General features: G+C 38.0%; 1 protein-coding gene across 3 annotated transcripts in view; it reads left to right on the top strand.

The window, feature by feature from the left end:
• The window catches only part of Nox (NADPH oxidase), a 390,569-nt gene that overhangs the window by 273,513 nt on the left and 93,896 nt on the right, over nucleotides 1–23,160 (top strand). For all 3 annotated transcript variants that reach the window (XM_083125014.1, XM_083125013.1, XM_083125017.1), the window contains one exon: nucleotides 6,799–6,896. In XM_083125014.1, coding sequence (XP_082981140.1) covers nucleotides 6,799–6,896 — 98 coding nt within the window. The remainder of the gene's footprint in view (nucleotides 1–6,798; nucleotides 6,897–23,160) is intronic.

The following is a 23,160-nucleotide window of genomic DNA, read 5'->3' as shown; positions in this document are numbered from 1 at the left end:
TCGTCGCCTATCAAGGGGATCGGGGTTGGATACCCGGTGGACGCACATAGTGGTTCGGATCCCAATTAAAACTGCAGGTCCAGTCCCGATTAGCCTATTTGTGCATAAATTGGGCTTAAAATTGGAACTCAAACTAACATTAGTTATGTAGATTTGTCAATTTAGGAGACTGTAAATACTACAAGGTAAATTTTGTATAATTTCACAATCAATAACTACTGTATGATGGTATAAATTATCCTCACTAGCAATTGGTTGAAAATCTATTACCCAAGAAACTCGGTCGATGTGCCAATGTACTGATTGATACCCATGGTGCATTTCGCGGTTTTGCTGTGTTGACAACTGCAACATTTTATCAAAATATGACTATACTTCTCGTTTAAACTTGATTCAAAGTAATTAACTATACAAGAAAAAATAAAAAAAATTAATAACTGACAAAATTCCAAAAATATGTCTTCGATTCTGTTACCCCAAAACCTGCATACGAACGCCAGTGCCAGTCAGTTGTTGCATTCTAACTTAAATAGAACTCCGCCTTGACTATCAATCATGTCAATATGCCTGATGTTATTTATAGACTGTACCACCAATAACAGACACCAAACTTCAATCCATGGGCAATAATAAACATTTCCAATCTTTTGTAACTATATTGTCAGTCACATTAAATTTATTATTATTCAAACTATTAAATATATATAGTTAATATAACAAACTTTTGTTAGAAAGCTGCAATTTATTTTTTTCTGAATTTACTACGTTTATTTGCCGCTAGATGATGACACCACTGGATATACTGGTGACTAAGTAATTTATTGACAGATTGAAAAACCATATTCTAACGTTTTGACAATATTTTTTGGTACTTTGTACATTCCTATTAAAATAATGTACGCTAGGCCCTTTTGCCAAAGGGGGATCATGTGGAATTAATTAATTAATTAGCCTTCTCTTTAGAAGAGCTCTCAGTAATTACACTATCTCTTCCGCACACCAACTGAACGAAGAATATTTTATAATCCTACACACCATGACGATCAGTGCAATATTGTATAGTCCACGCGTTTACGTCGTTAACGTCGAAGAACTGAAGCAAGCCGCCGCCACAAACGTGGGTGTGGATAAATAGCGGGCGAGTTGTTTTCGTCCAATCACACTCAACCTTCAGCCAATGGGCGCAGCTGTCATTCTGCTCGTCTACTCCACGAGTGTCGTCACATGACTGCGGATACGCTGTTGCCGTACTTTGCAACTTCAATGTGGAGACCGTGGGAAGATGCTTGTGCGCGGAGGGACAAGGTGGCGTAGAGTAGATGTGTGGCAACACTTTGCGTTGAATGTGATTGTTGCAGCTGGTGGGCGCGCTCCGTGGACTCCAAAGCCAGCCGGTCGTTAACGTAGCTAGCGCGTCGACTATACAATATAGCAGATACCGAGTTGTCTATCATCTGCCGACTGTCGTTGCCAAACGTATGTTTGGTGGAAACAAGGCTACTGACCTTGATGTTGCACGAGCCCCCGTTTCCCTTACGTGACGCTTGCTTTCTCCTCCCCTGCTCTGTAAATGTGGCAACGAGGTGTTCAAATTTCCCTCGCAAATGCAACAGCGAGCCTTAGCTTGCAGAGAACAAAGCACGTGCTGTCTCTAGCGCTCGTGCTAGTGGGTGGAAGCGGTCACGTTATGGTTTCCTGCAGACGACAGAGAACAGAGTGGCGGGAGCGGTTCCAGAATAAACTTTCTAGCCTCCTAATATATATTACAAACCAAAATGCCTAGAAACTGCTAACAACTTTTCTACTAGAACTTTTCGTGCTGAATTCAAAATATACAGTAGTGATTTTTCCTCGTTAACAGCCGACCTCTGCGGCGGAGTTGTTAGCACAGCACGCTAAGACGCCAACAGTGCAGAGTTGAAATCCCGGCGTGGGTGTTCTTTTTGAGTGTTCCTTCATCCATTTCATCATGTCATTACTCATCGTTGTGCGTGATTAGTGAAATTAGAAGAAAAGTGACGCTAACGAACATCAAATCCACACTAACAGCTTTCTATGAACGCCGAGCCATAACTAAATTGTCAATAACACAGAATCCTGTCTTAGTTATTAAGTAAATCCGCTACAAGTAGGTGCGTGATTTTGTGTTGAATTCTTGGAGCGACGTTGATCAAGTCGTGCACAAGAGAACGAATTGTGTTTCAACCTTTGCTCTGGGCTGCACTGTTGAACATGCAACAAATCGTGTAGCAATGGTCCAAATTACACAACGAAATGGAATGTGATATCCAATAATTGTAACAATACGGAAGTAGAAATTGTAGCTCTCCTGGCGACATGATTCGAACAATTGTTCTCGGGTTACCAGCCAGGTCAAAACGACGTTATCATCCAACGTTTCGAGCGCATTATCAGGGCATGTTGAACTGTAGACCAATTTAAGTTTATAGTGTGAAGAGGAACCCACGTCTTCATTAAACAGTACATCCGCCAATAAAATACATGGTTCCAGAGTGATCCAATAACAGGACAGTCTAAGCTCCGCCGCTTCATACTCATATATTTAAAAGTATACTTGGTCTCCAATTCAACACAAGCCCCTTAGCCAGGCAGGGGCTAGGGGGTCTCAACTCCTCCTGGAACTTGCATCAGCCCCCCCTGGCACTGCCATCAGCCCCCCATGGCACTGCTATCAACCCCCTTGACATTACGTAAAACTATTTTGTATAATTTGTTTGCAGTGAAGTGAAAATGTAGCTCACAACTTGAAGGATAAATCCATCAGAACCTGAACAGCAGCTCTTACATTCGATCATCTTGTTTGTGAGCTGAAGTCAGTGGCGAAGATTGGGTGCCAAAAAGGGTGTAGGGCAAAGACAGTATATTACCCTTTGTAGAATAGGTTTACCATAGTGCGGAGGCAAAAGTGGCGAAAAGTGGGCAACTGCCCCCTTCGCCCCCTACCTAATCGCCGCCACTGGCTGAAGTCTAAGTAGCTGCAAGTATTTAGAAGCTTATCTAGACTTCGTAAGTTCTTTCATAGGGGAGCTTCTTTATCTGTACCTTCATTGTCCCTGTTGCGACGTCCAGTTTAGACAGAAATCTGTGACTTTCATGTCATCATGCAGATTCCCTTCGCATCTGCTTCCAAGTTTTGGGAACGAAGGAGAGTTTCATTGTTTCGGTCGGGAGCTGGGGGTACTGTAGGCATACTGTGATTGAATATTGTCCATTTTTTGTGATATAAATATCTGTATCATCAAAAGTAGTATGGAGTGTGTAAGGGATAATTTCAGTATCAGTCAATTAACACTTCAAGAGATGGTTTAAAAGATGTAGACGAATGTAGTATTTGTATATTTATAAATTTTATGTATCTTAAGGACTCCTTACCCTCACACACACACACACATAATTTACCTTCATTTAATACCGTTATTTTTTTAAGAAATGGACTTCGTTTACAAAGCCCCCCCTGACAACCCGTGAGCCCCCTGCTGGAGATCAATTCTAGCTGATTCAACATTCCCTGATAATGATAGAGAGATGAGTTTTAAAATTAATATAACTGAGCATATTTATTCCGCCTGGCATGGTGAAGAAGCAAAACAATCGAACAACACTGTTAGTTGATGTGATTCTTAAATAGATCTTCCCATGTATTCCTTGTTAGGCAAAGCGTTATTTCCTTTAATTGGTACCGTTCTGTACCGAATAAAACAATATAAGTGGGCAACAATAAGAAGAATCAAATGTTAACTGCAGAGTTATTGTAGCCAGATGTTTCCAAGGTTTCAATGTGGCCTCCTGCGTCTTTCCAAGCTCCCCGGCTCATGCCTCCGAGCTAATTTGCTGCTGGGAGCTATGCGTCGTGGGAGCTGATATAAAAGCTGTCTGCGTACCAGCGGGGAGAGCCGATTCGGAGACCTGACACTTTGACATCTTGTACTGGAAGACTCCACGAAACCTGTTTTCGGCATTCGCTTTCTGGATTGAATGTTTTCTCATACCTGGGCATTCCCATGGATGTTTTGCTTGCTATTCGAGCTACTATTGTCAACATCAATTACATGCTTATAGTATCATCGGCGAAGTCTTCATTCGTAAAATATGTTCAATCTAATGGAGTGAGCAGGAGGCTTTAGTTGGGAGGTCATTTTCTCTTTTGCTACTTTATTTATCTTCATTTTATAGTGTTGAGCCATGTACATATTTATTTTCTTTACCTGTCTTAATTTTTGCTCTCATTGAGGACTCTGTGTGTAGCATGGTGATCAAGACACACACACAAATATATACACAATAATTTATATAGATATAAAAATTTATTAAATATAAAAGTAATTTACTAAAATATTATAGAAAATACAGTAAATACATGTAAAGAAATGTATTTGCTACTTTTATATATAGAATCATTCCATGTCAAATCAACCGGACTCTGAACCTTGACATCTCAGAAATATATAATTTTTGCTGCAGTGGTAGTACCAGTAAAGTTGACGAAAACTGCCAAAATTTCAGATTTTTCCGGTTCTTAGTTTTTGAGTTATTGACTACATTTTGAAATCTTTAAACAGCTGTACAGTGGGATCCATGAGTATTACCGTGCAAATTGTCCATCGTCATGTTCGTGCACTTTATTTGACCCAATAAGAGCTTCAAGAATTAAAAGAAAATTCAAAACAAGCTGTTGACAACTTCTGCACCATCATACATAAAAATCCATCGCTTAAAAACACACAGGATGTAAGAGAAAAATTAATGAAAATAGTCATGGACAATTTGCACGGTAATACTCATGGATCCCACTGTACATCAAAAACTATTCGACCTAGAGAGCTCAAATTGGTGTCATTCTCTTCTGCTTTTAATTAGCTTTAATTTTAAATCCACCATGACTGTGGTATTTGAATTTTGTAATTTTTAAAAAACTTGAAAGTTTTTTTGAAAATCTTAAAAACACAATTTTTATTATTTTTTTAAAATTATATGTTTCGAAGACATAATTTGACTAGTTGTGTGAAAGCTTCCATAATGGGGTGGCAATGGGTTCCTATGGAAATTAACTTTTTGTATTGTAATGTGTGTGAAATTTGCAAAATTTGTCGACTTCATGTTAAAACCATAACTATAAGCTGAGCGGTTCATGTTGAAGTCTTCATATTAGTCTATTTTATAATTTTTGGACTACAAATAACATGAAAATACCTAAAATTTATCACTTGTAATATGAGGTAAGCAAATTGGAATATGTACGAGGGGAAGTCATTAAATAACAGAAATTTTATTCTAAACTTCATGGCGATTTATGCACAACGAAAATTTGTGTTTCAGCACTAAGAAAGGTTCCTTAGCAACACGCCATAAAGGTGTCGTGACGATCGAGCAGTATGCGCCTGCGCAGTAGCGCTTACAACATGGCCGCTACATTGTTGACTTGCACCGTAGAAGAGCAACGAAGTGTTATTCGTTTTTTGAGGTCAGAGGGAGTGAAACCTTCTGAAATCTACAGCAGAATGAAGATTCAGTACGGAGACAATTGTTTAAGTCAGGGAAAAACGTTCTAAATTAACGGAATCGCTGATCGATCTGCTGTTTCATTGACTCAGTTGCCACGCAAACTGGCCTCCCACTCCGATGTTCAACACTGATATTTCGTCTTCCGTCTATAAATTTTTCCACCCACTCATATCTACACTACACTCAAATTTAAGCTAATTAAAAGTAGATGAAAATGACACCAATTTGAGCTCTCTAGGTCGAATAGTTTTTGATCTACAGCTGTTTAAAGATTTCAAAATATCGTCAAATATTGGGATTTTTGCTTTTTTGAAAGTCAATAACTCAAAACAAAGAGCCGAAAAAATCTGAAATCTGTCAGTTTTTGTCCTATTGATGTATAAACAAAAAATCTAAATCTGAATCCTAAAGGTTCAAAAATATTTTTTATTGGTTGATTTGACATGGAATGACCCTATATCAAATACTTACAAAGTAGCAAACTAATTCCTTCACTAACTGTTTAAAGATGTCAATAAAGTACACAATAGAGGCGTGGCGGAGTGGTTAGCACATCGCGCTACGACGCCAGGGGTCCCGGGTTTGAATCCTCGCCTCGGATGTTTGTTAGTGTCCATTCATCAATTTCATCATATCACCACTCATCCCAATCTTCGCAAATTATTCAAAATGCGAAGCAAAATAAAGCAAATCAATTAATTTGGGGAAGAGAGAGAAAGTGCGGATCTTAAAGAGAACGCCAATTGGGCTGATCAGGCATAGCTAATTGTAGATAGCAGCAGAATAGTTGTCCTTGCGCATACGACAGACCACTGTTCTATTTAAATACATGGGAAATTTAATGCTGGGCGTTCTGTTATCAAAAGTGCAGATGTACATCATACAGGAATGTCTAAAATATAATAGGAAAATAAATAGGTTAAACGAGCCTTTATGTAATTTAAAAGTTAAATTTCCAATAAACTTCATGAGTTTGGTGGCCAATCCAGATATTCGAGTAGGATATTGTTAACATTCTTAAGAAAATGTAACACGCAATTGTAAAGGGAAATTTTTTTTGTTCCAAATAGTTTTATGTATAACTTCTGTGAAATAATGGGGGAAGTTTAAATGTAAACAATTATGTATATTCTAGAAAGAACTCGTAGATAAAAAACTGCTTAAAAGCTGTTAGGTCCAAAATAAAAGGATAGATAGATACCACTACCACCATCTGTATACATTCTGGCATTTTAAGAATATAAATAGCCTATTATTTTGCATTTTCCATTGCAGATTCTGGACAAGTTGTTCCGATTGGTGGATCTAGACTCAGACGGAGTGGTGACACCAGATCAGATAATGGAATTCCTTGCCACTCTCAGCAATGCACGGTAAGTGAAATGTTTGAAACAATTGAGAGCAACCCAATGGCCGCAATTGAATACGTTAGTATATGACTGCTTAATCTTTCAGATACGGAACGTGGTCTTTACCCTCTGAAGTTGTCTAAATCTGGTAAAAATAAATATTCCTTATGTACAATCAGCGGCAATAAAAATGGGACACACATGTCCTGCAAGGCGTTGTGTGTTGCCTAACTCTTAAGGTGGATTAAAATAGACATTTTTAATGGCAACACAATGACACACAACTCCTTGCAAGGAAGTTAATATTTCAGGATCTAGATGTTCCATTTGCCGGTGACTGTACATTATTAGTGATGGGAGTCGCAGTGGTCCAGTCGGTATGGCGTCTGACTGCTATGAGGACCCAGGTTAGATTACCGAAAAGATCAGAGCTTAACCTAAAAATAATATGCCCGCGATCGTGAATGTGTGGAGCACCAATCTCCAAAACCCCATAACAAGAGGTTGAGCAGCAACTTTAACGAAAGTAGAGTAATAACGACCCCCATCCCTATTATACACGTACAACTAAGAAATGTTCAGCAAAATGGGAGAAAACAGTAGGAAAAGTCTCCTCATAATTAGTATTGACTCGCCTCGAATAGTTCTGGGTTCGACCCTCGAACAGAGAGCATTGTTTCGACTGTTTCATGTAATCATGCTAATCGTCTCGATGAACATAAAGATCGCGATTCCTTAATCTATTTCCTATGATACTCCTAAACTTCTCGATAAACTTAAAGGTTGTGGCTCATTCTTCTATTTAATGTTGACATACTAATCGTCTGGATGAACGTAAAGGTTATGAATCCTTCATCTATTTAATGTGGACATTCTAATCGTCTGGATGAACGTGAAGGTTATGAATCCTTCATCTATTTAATGTTGACATACTAATCGTCTGAATGAACGTAAAGGTTATGAATCCTTCATCTATTTAATGTGGACATACTAATCGTCTGGATGAACGTGAAGGTTATGAATCCTTCATCTATTTAATGTTGACATACTAATCGTCTGAATGAACGTAAAGGTTATGAATCCTTCATCTATTTAATGTGGACATACTAATCGTCTGGATGAACGTGAAGGTTATGAATCCTTCATCTATTTAATGTTGACATACTAATCGTCTGGATGAACGTGAAGGTTATGAATCCTTCATCTATTTAATGTTGACATACTAATCGTCTGAATGAACGTAAAGGTTATGAATCCTTCATCTATTTAATGTGGACATTCTAATCGTCTGAATGAACGTAAAGGTTATGAATCCTTCATCTATTTAATGTTGACATACTAATCGTCTGAATGAACGTAAAGGTTATGAATCCTTCATCTATTTAATGTTGACATACTAATCGTCTGGATGAACGTGAAGGTTATGAATCCTTCATCTATTTAATGTTGACATACTAATCGTCTGAATGAACGTAAAGGTTATGAATCCTTCATCTATTTAATGTTGACATACTAATCGTCTGAATGAACGTAAAAGTTATGAATCCTTCATCTATTTAATGTTGACATACTAATCGTCTGAATGAACGTAAAGGTTATGAATCCTTCATCTATTTAATGTTGACATACTAATCGTCTGAATGAACGTAAAGGTTATGAATCCTTCATCTATTTAATGTTGACATACTAATCGTCTGAATGAACGTAAAGGTTATGAATCCTTCATCTATTTAATGTTGACATACTAATCGTCTGAATGAACGTAAAGGTTATGAATCCTTCATCTATTTAATGTTGACATACTAATCGTCTGAATGAACGTAAAGGTTATGAATCCTTCATCTATTTAATGTTGACATTCTAATCGTCTGAATGAACGTAAAGGTTATGAATCCTTCATCTATTTAATGTTGACATACTAATCGTCTGAATGAACGTAAAGGTTATGAATCCTTCATCTATTTAATGTTGACATACTAATCGTCTGAATGAACGTAAAGGTTATGAATCCTTCATCTATTTAATGTTGACATTCTAATCGTCTGAATGAACGTAAAGGTTATGAATCCTTCATCTATTTAATGTTGACATACTAATCGTCTGAATGAACGTAAAGGTTATGAATCCTTCATCTATTTAATGTTGACATACTAATCGTCTGAATGAACGTAAAGGTTATGAATCCTTCATCTATTTAATGTTGACATACTAATCGTCTGAATGAACGTAAAGGTTATGAATCCTTCATCTATTTAATGTTGACATTCTAATCGTCTGAATGAACGTAAAGGTTATGAATCCTTCATCTATTTAATGTTGACATACTAATCGTCTGAATGAACGTAAAGGTTATGAATCCTTCATCTATTTAATGTTGACATACTAATCGTCTGAATGAACGTAAAGGTTATGAATCCTTCATCTATTTAATGTTGACATTCTAATCGTCTGAATGAACGTAAAGGTTATGAATCCTTCATCTATTTAATGTTGACATACTAATCGTCTGAATGAACGTAAAGGTTATGAATCCTTCATCTATTTAATGTTGACATACTAATCGTCTGAATGAACGTAAAGGTTATGAATCCTTCATCTATTTAATGTTGACATTCTAATCGTCTGAATGAACGTAAAGGTTATGAATCCTTCATCTATTTAATGTTGACATACTAATCGTCTGAATGAACGTAAAGGTTATGAATCCTTCATCTATTTAATGTTGACATACTAATCGTCTGGATGAACGTAAAGGTTATGAATCCTTCATCTATTTAATGTTGACATTCTAATCGTCTGAATGAACGTAAAGGTTATGAATCCTTCATCTATTTAATGTTGACATACTAATCGTCTGAATGAACGTAAAGGTTATGAATCCTTCATCTATTTAATGTTGACATACTAATCGTCTGAATGAACGTAAAGGTTATGAATCCTTCATCTATTTAATGTTGACATTCTAATCGTCTGAATGAACGTAAAGGTTATGAATCCTTCATCTATTTAATGTTGACATACTAATCGTCTGAATGAACGTAAAGGTTATGAATCCTTCATCTATTTAATGTTGACATACTAATCGTCTGAATGAACGTAAAGGTTATGAATCCTTCATCTATTTAATGTTGACATACTAATCGTCTGAATGAACGTAAAGGTTATGAATCCTTCATCTATTTAATGTTGACATTCTAATCGTCTGAATGAACGTAAAGGTTATGAATCCTTCATCTATTTAATGTTGACATACTAATCGTCTGAATGAACGTAAAGGTTATGAATCCTTCATCTATTTAATGTTGACATACTAATCGTCTGAATGAACGTAAAGGTTATGAATCCTTCATCTATTTAATGTTGACATACTAATCGTCTGAATGAACGTAAAGGTTATGAATCCTTTCTCTATTTAATGTTGACATACTAATCGTCTGAATGAACGTAAAGGTTATGAATCCTTCATCTATTTAATGTTGACATACTAATCGTCTGAATGAACGTAAAGGTTATGAATCCTTCATCTATTTAATGTTGACATACTAATCGTCTGAATGAACGTAAAGGTTATGAATCCTTCATCTATTTAATGTTGACATTCTAATCGTCTGAATGAACGTAAAGGTTATGAATCCTTCATCTATTTAATGTTGACATACTAATCGTCTGAATGAACGTAAAGGTTATGAATCCTTCATCTATTTAATGTTGACATTCTAATCGTCTGAATGAACGTAAAGGTTATGAATCCTTCATCTATTTAATGTTGACATACTAATCGTCTGAATGAACGTAAAGGCTATGAATCCTTCATCTATTTAATGTTGACATACTAATCGTCTGAATGAACGTAAAGGTTATGAATCCTTCATCTATTTAATGTTGACATACTAATCGTCTGAATGAACGTAAAGGTTATGAATCCTTCATCTATTTAATGTTGACATTCTAATCGTCTGAATGAACGTAAAGGTTATGAATCCTTCATCTATTTAATGTTGACATACTAATCGTCTGAATGAACGTAAAGGTTATGAATCCTTCATCTATTTAATGTTGACATTCTAATCGTCTGAATGAACGTAAAGGTTATGAATCCTTCATCTATTTAATGTTGACATACTAATCGTCTGAATGAACGTAAAGGTTATGAATCCTTCATCTATTTAATGTTGACATACTAATCGTCTGAATGAACGTAAAGGTTATGAATCCTTCATCTATTTAATGTTGACATTCTAATCGTCTGAATGAACGTAAAGGTTATGAATCCTTCATCTATTTAATGTTGACATACTAATCGTCTGAATGAACGTAAAGGTTATGAATCCTTCATCTATTTAATGTTGACATACTAATCGTCTGAATGAACGTAAAGGTTATGAATCCTTCATCTATTTAATGTTGACATACTAATCGTCTGAATGAACGTAAAGGTTATGAATCCTTCATCTATTTAATGTTGACATTCTAATCGTCTGAATGAACGTAAAGGTTATGAATCCTTCATCTATTTAATGTTGACATACTAATCGTCTGAATGAACGTAAAGGTTATGAATCCTTCATCTATTTAATGTTGACATACTAATCGTCTGAATGAACGTAAAGGTTATGAATCCTTCATCTATTTAATGTTGACATACTAATCGTCTGAATGAACGTAAAGGTTATGAATCCTTCATCTATTTAATGTTGACATTCTAATCGTCTGAATGAACGTAAAGGTTATGAATCCTTCATCTATTTAATGTTGACATACTAATCGTCTGAATGAACGTAAAGGTTATGAATCCTTCATCTATTTAATGTTGACATACTAATCGTCTGAATGAACGTAAAGGTTATGAATCCTTCATCTATTTAATGTTGACATACTAATCGTCTGAATGAACGTAAAGGTTATGAATCCTTCATCTATTTAATGTTGACATTCTAATCGTCTGAATGAACGTAAAGGTTATGAATCCTTCATCTATTTAATGTTGACATACTAATCGTCTGAATGAACGTAAAGGTTATGAATCCTTCATCTATTTAATGTTGACATACTAATCGTCTGAATGAACGTAAAGGTTATGAATCCTTCATCTATTTAATGTTGACATACTAATCGTCTGAATGAACGTAAAGGTTATGAATCCTTCATCTATTTAATGTTGACATTCTAATCGTCTGAATGAACGTAAAGGTTATGAATCCTTCATCTATTTAATGTTGACATACTAATCGTCTGAATGAACGTAAAGGTTATGAATCCTTCATCTATTTAATGTTGACATACTAATCGTCTGAATGAACGTAAAGGTTATGAATCCTTCATCTATTTAATGTTGACATACTAATCGTCTGAATGAACGTAAAGGTTATGAATCCTTCATCTATTTAATGTTGACATACTAATCGTCTGAATGAACGTAAAGGTTATGAATCCTTCATCTATTTAATGTTGACATTCTAATCGTCTGAATGAACGTAAAGGTTATGAATCCTTCATCTATTTAATGTTGACATACTAATCGTCTGAATGAACGTAAAGGTTATGAATCCTTCATCTATTTAATGTTGACATACTAATCGTCTGAATGAACGTAAAGGTTATGAATCCTTCATCTATTTAATGTTGACATTCTAATCGTCTGAATGAACGTAAAGGTTATGAATCCTTCATCTATTTAATGTTGACATACTAATCGTCTGAATGAACGTAAAGGTTATGAATCCTTCATCTATTTAATGTTGACATTCTAATCGTCTGAATGAACGTAAAGGTTATGAATCCTTCATCTATTTAATGTTGACATACTAATCGTCTGGATGAACGTAAAGGTTATGAATCCTTCATCTATTTAATGTTGACATACTAATCGTCTGAATGAACGTAAAGGTTATGAATCCTTCATCTATTTAATGTTGACATTCTAATCGTCTGAATGAACGTAAAGGTTATGAATCCTTCATCTATTTAATGTTGACATTCTAATCGTCTGAATGAACGTAAAGGTTATGAATCCTTCATCTATTTAATGTTGACATACTAATCGTCTGAATGAACGTAAAAGTTATGAATCCTTCATCTATTTAATGTTGACATTCTAATCGTCTGGATGAACGTAAAAGTTATGAATCCTTCATCTATTTAATGTTGACATACTAATCGTCTGAATGAACGTAAAGGTTATGAATCCTTCATCTATTTAATGTTGACATTCTAATCGTCTGAATGAACGTAAAGGTTATGAATCCTTCATCTATTTAATGTTGACATACTAATCGTCTGGATGAACGTAAAGGTTATGAATCCTTCATCTATTTAATGTTGACATACTAATCGTCTGAATGAACGTAAAGGTTATGAATCCTTCATCTATTTAATGTTGACATTCTAATCGTCTGAATGAACGTAAAGGTTATGAATCCTTCATCTATTTAATGTTGACATACTAATCGTCTGGATGAACGTAAAGGTTATGAATCCTTCATCTATTTAATGTTGACATACTAATCGTCTGAATGAACGTAAAGGTTATGAATCCTTCATCTATTTAATGTTGACATTCTAATCGTCTGAATGAACGTAAAGGTTATGAATCCTTCATCTATTTAATGTTGACATTCTAATCGTCTGAATGAACGTAAAGGTTATGAATCCTTCATCTATTTAATGTTGACATACTAATCGTCTGAATGAACGTAAAAGTTATGAATCCTTCATCTATTTAATGTTGACATACTAATCGTCTGAATGAACGTAAAGGTTATGAATCCTTCATCTATTTAATGTTGACATACTAATCGTCTGAATGAACGTAAAGGTTATGAATCCTTCATCTATTTAATGTTGACATTCTAATCGTCTGAATGAACGTAAAGGTTATGAATCCTTCATCTATTTAATGTTGACATACTAATCGTCTGGATGAACGTAAAGGTTATGAATCCTTCATCTATTTAATGTTGACATACTAATCGTCTGAATGAACGTAAAGGTTATGAATCCTTCATCTATTTAATGTTGACATTCTAATCGTCTGAATGAACGTAAAGGTTATGAATCCTTCATCTATTTAATGTTGACATTCTAATCGTCTGAATGAACGTAAAGGTTATGAATCCTTCATCTATTTAATGTTGACATACTAATCGTCTGAATGAACGTAAAAGTTATGAATCCTTCATCTATTTAATGTTGACATTCTAATCGTCTGGATGAACGTAAAAGTTATGAATCCTTCATCTATTTAATGTTGACATACTAATCGTCTGAATGAACGTAAAGGTTATTAATCCTTCATCTATTTAATGTTGACATTCTAATCGTCTGAATGAACGTAAAGGTTATGAATCCTTCATCTATTTAATGTTGACATACTAATCGTCTGGATGAACGTAAAGGTTATGAATCCTTCATCTATTTAATGTTGACATACTAATCGACTGAATGAACGTAAAGGTTATGAATCCTTCATCTATTTAATGTTGACATTCTAATCGTCTGAATGAACGTAAAGGTTATGAATCCTTCATCTATTTAATGTTGACATACTAATCGTCTGGATGAACGTAAAGGTTATGAATCCTTCATCTATTTAATGTTGACATACTAATCGTCTGGATGAACGTAAAAGTTATGAATCCTTCATCTATTTAATTTTGACATACTAATCGTCTGAATGAACGTAAAGGTTATGAATCCTTCATCTATTTAATGTTGACATACTAATCGTCTGGATGAACGTGAAGGTTATGAATCCTTCATCTATTTAATGTGGACATTCTAATCGTCTGGATGAACGTGAAGGTTATGAATCCTTCATCTATTTAATGTGGACATTCTAATCGTCTGGATGAACGTAAAAGTTATGAATCCTTCATCTATTTAATGTGGACATTCTAATCGTCTGGATGAACGTGAAGGTTATGAATCCTTCATCTATTTAATGTGGACATTCTAATCGTCTGGATGAACGTAAAGGTTATGAATCCTTCATCTATTTAATGTGGACATTCTAATCGTCTGGATGAACGTGAAGGTTATGAATCCTTCATCTATTTAATGTGGACATTCTAATCGTCTGGATGAACGTGAAGGTTATGAATCCTTCATCTATTTAATGTGGACATTCTAATCGTCTGGATGAACGTAAAAGTTATGAATCCTTCATCTATTTAATGTGGACATTCTAATCGTCTGGATGAACGTGAAGGTTATGAATCCTTCATCTATTTAATGTGGACATTCTAATCGTCTGGATGAACGTAAAGGTTATGAATCCTTCATCTATTTAATGTGGACATTCTAATCGTCTGGATGAACGTGAAGGTTATGAATCCTTCATCTATTTAATGTGGACATTCTAATCGTCTGGATGAACGTGAAGGTTATGAATCCTTCATCTATTTAATGTGGACATTCTAATCGTCTGGATGAACGTGAAGGTTATGAATCCTTCATCTATTTAATGTGGACATTCTAATCGTCTGGATGAACGTGAAGGTTATGAATCCTTCATCTATTTAATGTTGACATACTAATCGTCTGGATGAACGTAAAGGTTATGAATCCTTCATCTATTTAATGTTGACATTCTAATCGTCTGGATGAACGTGAAGGTTATGAATCCTTCATCTATTTAATGTGGACATTCTAATCGTCTGGATGAACGTAAAAGTTATGAATCCTTCATCTATTTAATGTGGACATACTAATCGTCTGGATGAACGTAAAAGTTATGAATCCTTCATCTATTTAATGTGGACATACTAATCGTCTGGATGAACGTAAAGATCTTGTTTCCTTCGTCAATTACATAATATTATAAGTGTTTCCTTGAACATGAAGATCGTAATTCCTTCATTTATTTCATATGATCGTCCCAATCTATTTCATCTGGATGAACGTGAGAATTGAGTCCTCATATATTTCGTGTGATCACCCTAATCGCCTCGATGACTGTGATGAGGCAGAAAATCAATGTTAGTTAAGTAAAATAATAAATTCAGACCTTAGTTTTCAAGACAGGTATAAATTAAGGAAATAAAGAAAAACAATATCTGTAAACACAGACAAGGATAGTAGTTCTCGTATTTGACCAGAACCTTGCGTTGCCTGGTCACCTTATTTGTGCATACACTATTGGGCAACATATGCATTTTTCTCTACGTAAGGGATCCACGTGATGCAAACGTGCATTGTTTTTCCCAGCAGACCACCCATTGAGTCCCAACGCACAATTGTCCTGTAATAACATGAATTATTCCTTACGAGTGCTAATCCAGCGTATTAAATTACGGGCTGTTTTGGCAGCCGTGTACTGTGGCTAATGGAAAGGCACATACAAGAGCAGGTTGTCCGGCCTTTTGCTTTGAGCTGCGTCGCTGTACAAGGTTCACCAAACGGATCGAACAATGCGTCTGACAGGTACGCCAGACAAGGGTCGCTACCAACGGGGCTTAATCGCTGGATACGTGAGCTATCAGTGACAACCGCTCTTTCTTTACGATGTCACTTAATGCGATATTACAAATAACACCATGGAACGCCTTCCTTGGAGACGGTTCCTGGAAATCTCCTGCCAGACTGGTCGCTACGATTCTGTTAGCAGGAACGAATGGGCTGACTTGCAGAAATCGCTCATGGCTGACAAATGACTGCGGGTACAATCGGTTCTGGCGTTGCAGTGACAGCCCAACAACGCTCTGCCTGCCTTTGTTTGACGTGCAGTGTACATAACTGTGACTTACGAGGATTTTTTGTTGTTGGGCTACCTTGTAACGGATGCTGTGGTGTCATAGCGCGTTTGAGGATGATCCAAGAGTGCCTCGAGGGATACTTGTGGTGTATGGTGGCAGTTTGGTGCCAGTGAAGCAGTACTGCACTTGTTAACAATTCCCTTCGTGCTTCCATTCCTTGGTTGCTTGCACTAGTCGCACGTTATGTGACAAGTCTCTAGAAATTGAAACAATAGTCAGCAAGCAGCAGTAAAGAGGACAAGAAAACAAGCGAGGACAGGCAGACCACTGTTCCAGGAATCTCTGGAGCAACCGAATGAAAACAAGTCTCTGATCAAGTATCGAGTCGATAGGGCTCGACCAATGAAAGAGTGAGACTGGAAGTGAGCCCACGAAGTTTGCAGCTATAGTGGAACCACAAGCAAAATTCCTGCTCAGATCCGCGACTCCTGTGCACCGCCCTCCCGCGGGGAGGGGAGGGACAGAGTGGATCATGCTTTCTTATGACCCGAGCTGAACGGAGGAAGGGAAAGGTGCGAGGAGACTTTTTCACCCAAGGTTATTTTCCTTGTGGTCGCTCTATACACTAGCCCTTGGCAGCAGCGCGCACTGCTTCGTTCCACCCGCTTGCTTCCTCCCCTTCTTTACCGTTATGCGCGGCGTTGCTCCGCAGACGCCTGGTGACAGTAGTGAGCGCATCGAGTCTTATAGCCTCTGTTGTTCTGGCTTTAGAGACCGAAACCTACAACTTTATCTTTCCTATTTGCTATCCAATTGTCCTCACGAGGGTGGGTCAACCTAAACGTTTTGAGCACTCGCCAGGAATCGAACCCGGGACCGCTTGCTCCAGAGGCAAGAGCGCTGACCATTTATCTACGCGGGAGTCGTAAGCGAGAATTTGAAATGCGAGATGATTGAGAATCACATGAGGACAGAGGGAAGGAAGAAAACTGTTTGTTGCAAGATTTGGAAGCAGAAAGGAAACTAAAACAAGGACTTAACCGATACCACCTTGAACCTATGGCGATACTTTTCCGGATTTCCACCGATAGCGATACTTTTCCGGATTTCCACCGATAGCGATACTTTTCCGGATTTCCACCGATAGCGATACTTTTCCGGATTTCCACCGATAGCGATACTTTTCCGGATTTCCACCGATAGCGATACTTTTCCGGATTTCCACCGATGCCGATACTTTTCCGGGTTTCCACCGATGCCGATACTTTTCCGGGTTTCCACCGATGCCGATACTTTCACAGATTTCCACCGATACTTGAAAATTGTAATAAATCAAAGTTAATAAATATTAGTGTGCAAGTGCTCTACTCCAATTGCATCCGAGAATTTTGCTTTAAAATATTCCAGAATTACGAGAATCAGAACATTAAAATACATATTATATGACAACAAAAATCACGTTTTCACGCAAAACTCGTGCAAAATAAAAGAAAGTTAGATATTTTCATAATTTCGAGGGTAATTAGACTCCGCCAAAGTATCACGCGGCTCTTTTGCTGAACCCGTGAAAGACCAAAATGCCGGGAAAAGTATCGGCTGGTATCGGTAAATTAATTTCAACCGATACTTTCGGGTACCGATATCACTGGTACCGGCCGATACCGATAAAACAGCATCAGCTCAGCATTATAGCTAAAACAATCGAATCATTCATACGAACAACGCGACAGAGGTGTAAAGGATAGAAAATCATTGTCCTTTCTTGAACTGATGGTAGCATTTTTATGCACAGAGAAATTTTCGCCAAAATCCGCCAATGTTCACTGTTGTCAATTGAAACCCACCTCCAAGAGCACTTGCAGGATATTGGAATCTTCGGGGACCTCATTGACTGGTGATTCTAGACGCCATTCGGGCTTCAGTAGCCAGTGAACCAGTTTCGAAATTACTTTGCTCCCGGATCAGCTCATAGCGTGGGCGGAGCAACACCTTATGTTAACACCTTGGTCTGCAGAGCTTTCCCCAGCGACCATTGTGTCGGATGAATGTGTTAAGTGGACTGCCATTGCCCCGTCGAGTGGAGATTACTATCGTGTCCTCTCGCAGTGACATGTTATATTATAGAGTCTAGATACCAGCGGGAGATACGTCAGGCATCCGGCTGGTCCTCGCCATGCTGCTTCCTCCGGGATTGTCAGTGGGTTGTCACCCGACTTGTTGGAGCTTGTCGGTGGATCGAGGAACTTGTTTGTTGTGTTTCTGATGTGACGCCTGCTGTCAAAGTAGCACAAATATAATACCTTGCGATCTGAAACGTTTACTTTCAGGGATTTCCCCTAAGCTGATTCTGCACCAATTATAAACGCAGCATGTTTCAAGTCCGCCATATCGGAACAAGCCAATCTTTTCTACCATCTGCACATAAAAATCAGAGTAACGACGTTTCTCGTGAGATTTCGGCCAGTGTACGGTAGCGACCCACCAACATGAGGAAGTTGGGGACCTACGAATGAGTGGCGTAACCCCGTCATGGAAAACCTGCAACAAAGACTGGAGGGTTCGTCGTGCTGATCACACGTCACCCCGTAACTGGTTGGATGATTTCCCCCCTCTGCTGAGGCATGCGGGAGAGAGGCACACACATAACACACTAAATGCATCCAATCAATTGATACAAAAGAAACGCAACGATTGATGCACTGAAGTGTGTTTTGTGGCCTCTGAGAAGAATCTAGTTTACAGTTCGATGCATTTCTTGTATATGAAGGTGACCCCAAAGTAGATCATATGATGCAAGTGAGTATTTCCTTATGTCAAGATGCACTTTCTTGCATCAGTTGATGCGTTTTTATGCATCTTCTTGCATCTACGTCGACGCTGCACTTAAACATTTTGTCTGAGCTGCAGGTTTTGCAATTTTTTTAAAAATTTGAGATGATGCATTTACTTTTCTGTCTGTAGGCCCTGTCCCTCAAGTGCTCTTGCGCTAAGATTAACACATTAAAGTGAATTAACTGCTAATGATGTACTTTTGGTGCATCAAAATTCAGACAAATGCAATGAAGAGTACTTTTATCAGTTTTTCGTATGATGCACCATGGTGAAAATTCTAATATTTCCCCCCCCCCCCGTAAGTTTTCGGTTGCCATTGTTTTCACAGCCTCTATAGATAGTTCCACCGTAATCCGATGCTTCGATCGGACTAGAAGGCTCTAAGCGACATGTGTTGAACATATCAGACTTGTTTAACTGCGTCAATTGATCTGATGCATTTAGATTTATGTGAGTAGCTGCGGGGACTGCCCTGTTTAGACAAAGTACTTGAACCTACTTCTTGATCGCATTTTCTACGTTACCTCCGTCAACAGAAATTTGCAGAGAAACTGGCATTTTCCTTTATCCAGACTGACACTTCAGACAGCAAGAAAACTGGATTCAATTTAGAACATCTAAGATGTGTTAACTCGCTTGTGAACTTGAAGTGTAATTCTTGAACTGACGTAGAATAGATGTAAGTAATACCTGCTTGGCAATTACATCGTCCGTGCGATACTTGGTCTCCCCTCATTATTAATTGCCTGTGGCATCAAGCGGACAGCATAATTGGATATAAGCATCCAGGTTGAGAACGTCGATCAAATTCAAAATGAATATTTTTTTTCTGTTCCACTATCCCCTGTAGCGTTTCTGGTGTAATTAATTTTCATATAGAACTAAGCAGGGCCTACATTTGTAGACAAAGTATTAGAATCCAATTATAGATGACACTCCTCTTACACGTGGAATTTTATCACTAAACCTTTTTTTAAATCCGCTCCACGCGCTTACCAGAGAGAGACAATTTGAATTCCAGTATCTACCTCTTAATATCGCTTTCTTCTTTCAGGAATTACTCTGTTTCATTTCATGGATACTATATGGTACGTTTTTTTCGAAAACGCAATTCTCAACGCTCAAAGTGGTAAATGCAAGATGGGGACATGTTCTTCTCGTCGCAAGCAAAAGAAAACTGATTCTTATGTGAAGTAAAAAATATGAAGAAAAGGGGAGAACAACATCATCTTGTAGTGCCTCTTTCTCTCACTCCCTCCTCTGCATGTTCCTCTACCTCTCAATTCCTCCTCTGCATGATTCTCTTCCTCTCACTCCCTCCTCTGCATGTTCCTCTACCTCTCGATGCCTCCTCTGCATGTTCATCTTCCTCTCACTCCCTCCTCTGCATGTTCCTCTACCTATCGATGCCTCCTCTGCATGTTCCTCTACCTATCGATGCCTCCTCTGCATGTTCCTCTACCTATCGATGCCTCCTCTGCATGTTCCTCTACCTATCGATGCCTCCTCTGCATGTTCCTCTTTCTCTCACTCCCTCCTCTGCATTACCCTCTACCTCTCGATGCCTCCTCTGCATGTTCCTCTTTCTCTCACTCCCTCCTCTGCATTACCCTCTACCTCTTGATCCATCCGCTGCATGTTCCTCTTCCTCTCGATGCCTCCTCTGCATGTTCCTCTTCCTCTCGATGCCTCCTCTGCATGTTCCTCTTCCTATTTCATTAATCTAGGGGTGTATTACACACCAACAAAGGAAAGCTAGAGCAGAGTTACTAAGCGGTTTGCCACTCCCCTCCTCTTAAACAGGACAAGGAAGGGTGGAATGGTGTATCTTCTTCCTTTGTTCCCTTGAGCGTTTTTCGAGTGTCGCGAAAGAACCTGTTCAGTCCCTTTCTTTTTCAACCTTTGTGTCTTCATCCTTCCACATCCATGACGCTGGACGATGCAGTGACCATACCTAGAGAAGGACTGGCTGCTGATAGACAAGAGAAGGTAAAAAGATGACGCAACGCTTTCAACCGTGGCACGCGCTGTGGTTTCTACAGGAAGAGGGATGAAGTAAGGGCACTTATTCGTGGCGCAGGGGTTGTAAAGAGCATCTCAATGTGGAATAATTTATAAAGAAAATTATCATTCCCGACGACAAAAGGTGATAAGAGTTTTTTTCCAAGAGAGTTCGCTTCTGGAAATATGGTATCCATCAGTCATAGAAAATTCATCTAAATAACTAACAATTTACAATAGAGGGAAATAGGAGAAGAGGAATATACATGGATGATAATGTAGAAGAAAACTGAGAGGAAAAGGAAATTAGGGTTGGTATCTTCTCCCAAAATGCCAGCAAAATGATATAAATTTTAAGTCTTATTAGAAAAGGGAAAGCTCCTGGGGATAAAAGTTGTTTCGTTAGTTATAGTTAAACCATAAATGGCAAGGTAATATTATTTTCAAAGTTCGTGGTCCATTTACACGAGCCTCGAGCTGAAAATGCCTGTTATCTGGGACCGTGAATTCGTGATGACGTAATGATCAGGGACCACTTCCCGTGAATAACATTGTTTCCTGCATAGCACTGGAACATATAGTGCCCGCCAGTTCTTGTATGGTAGCTCCTTGTAGCTTCTGGGCGCAAGAGTCCTGTTGCGGTAATGACCGACTTCTGATGCGTTGATACTCTGGTAATTTAAGTTAACTGTTTTACCTTAGGCGTAGTTCTACCAGATGAATAATACGGTACATCGATTTAGATTTTAGAATATTTATAATACTAAATAATACATAAATGGTATGTAGAACCGTAATTACAACTGTCTAATATCGTAGATAATAGGAGACGCGCGCGTAGTATGTTGCACGGCCGAGCTCACATGAGCAAGTCAGTCAGTCTCCTCGCTGCGCGCGCATGCGCCGCAGACGGCTCGCAGCAGAATGCTTTCATTCCCGAACATACTCCCCACGGTTGAATGAACATAATTCAACTAATCTCCGTCTTTACCTATGGGGAGGAGCACAATTTTACCAACACTTCTTCTAAAAACTCCGTCTTTCGTTTTCACTGTCACTACACGCACTAGTCCATCGTTCCCAGGATGCACCGCTTCCACCTTAGCTAGTTTCCACTGTAGTGGGGGTACGTCGTCCTCCTTCAGCAGTACAAGTGTCCCTGGAGATAAGTTCTTCGTGGAGGATGTCCACTTCTGGCGTTGTTGAAGGGAATGTAGGTATTCTTTATTCCACTGCTTCCAAATGGATCTTCTCATCTTCTGTATCAGCTGGTATCTGCTGAGTCTATTGTCAGGTATGAGGGTAAGGTCAGGTTCTGGGAAGGTTGTTATGGGTCTGTCAATGAGAAAATGCCCTGGAGTTAATATCTGGTGATCTGATTCGTCGGGTAAAATGCAAAGTGGTCTTGAATTTAATATTGCTTCAATCTGGCAAAGTAAGGTACTTAAATCTTCGTAGGTTAGTATGGTGCTTCCCATCACTCTTCGTAGATGATGTTTTAGCGACTTAATCGCCGCTTCCCAGAGTCCACCGAAATTTGGCGCTCTTGGCGGTATGAATTTCCATTCAAAATGCTCATTTGCTGCGTAGTCCTGAATGACATCTTGAAACTGTGTAGATTCAAACATATTGCGTAGTTCCTGAAGTTCTCTGTGTGCACCTCGAAAGGTACTGGCGTTGTCATTGTAAATGGCTGCACATTTTCCTCTTCGAGATATAAATCTTTTCAATGCAGCTAAAAATGCTTCTGTTGTTAAATCGGT

This window comes from Lepisma saccharinum, chromosome 7 (genome assembly GCF_977018435.1).
Source record: "Lepisma saccharinum chromosome 7, izLepSacc3.1, whole genome shotgun sequence".
Taxonomy (NCBI): domain Eukaryota; kingdom Metazoa; phylum Arthropoda; class Insecta; order Zygentoma; family Lepismatidae; genus Lepisma; species Lepisma saccharinum.
Note: the sequence above shows the minus strand (reverse complement) of the source record. Positions and strands in the feature narration are given on the sequence as shown.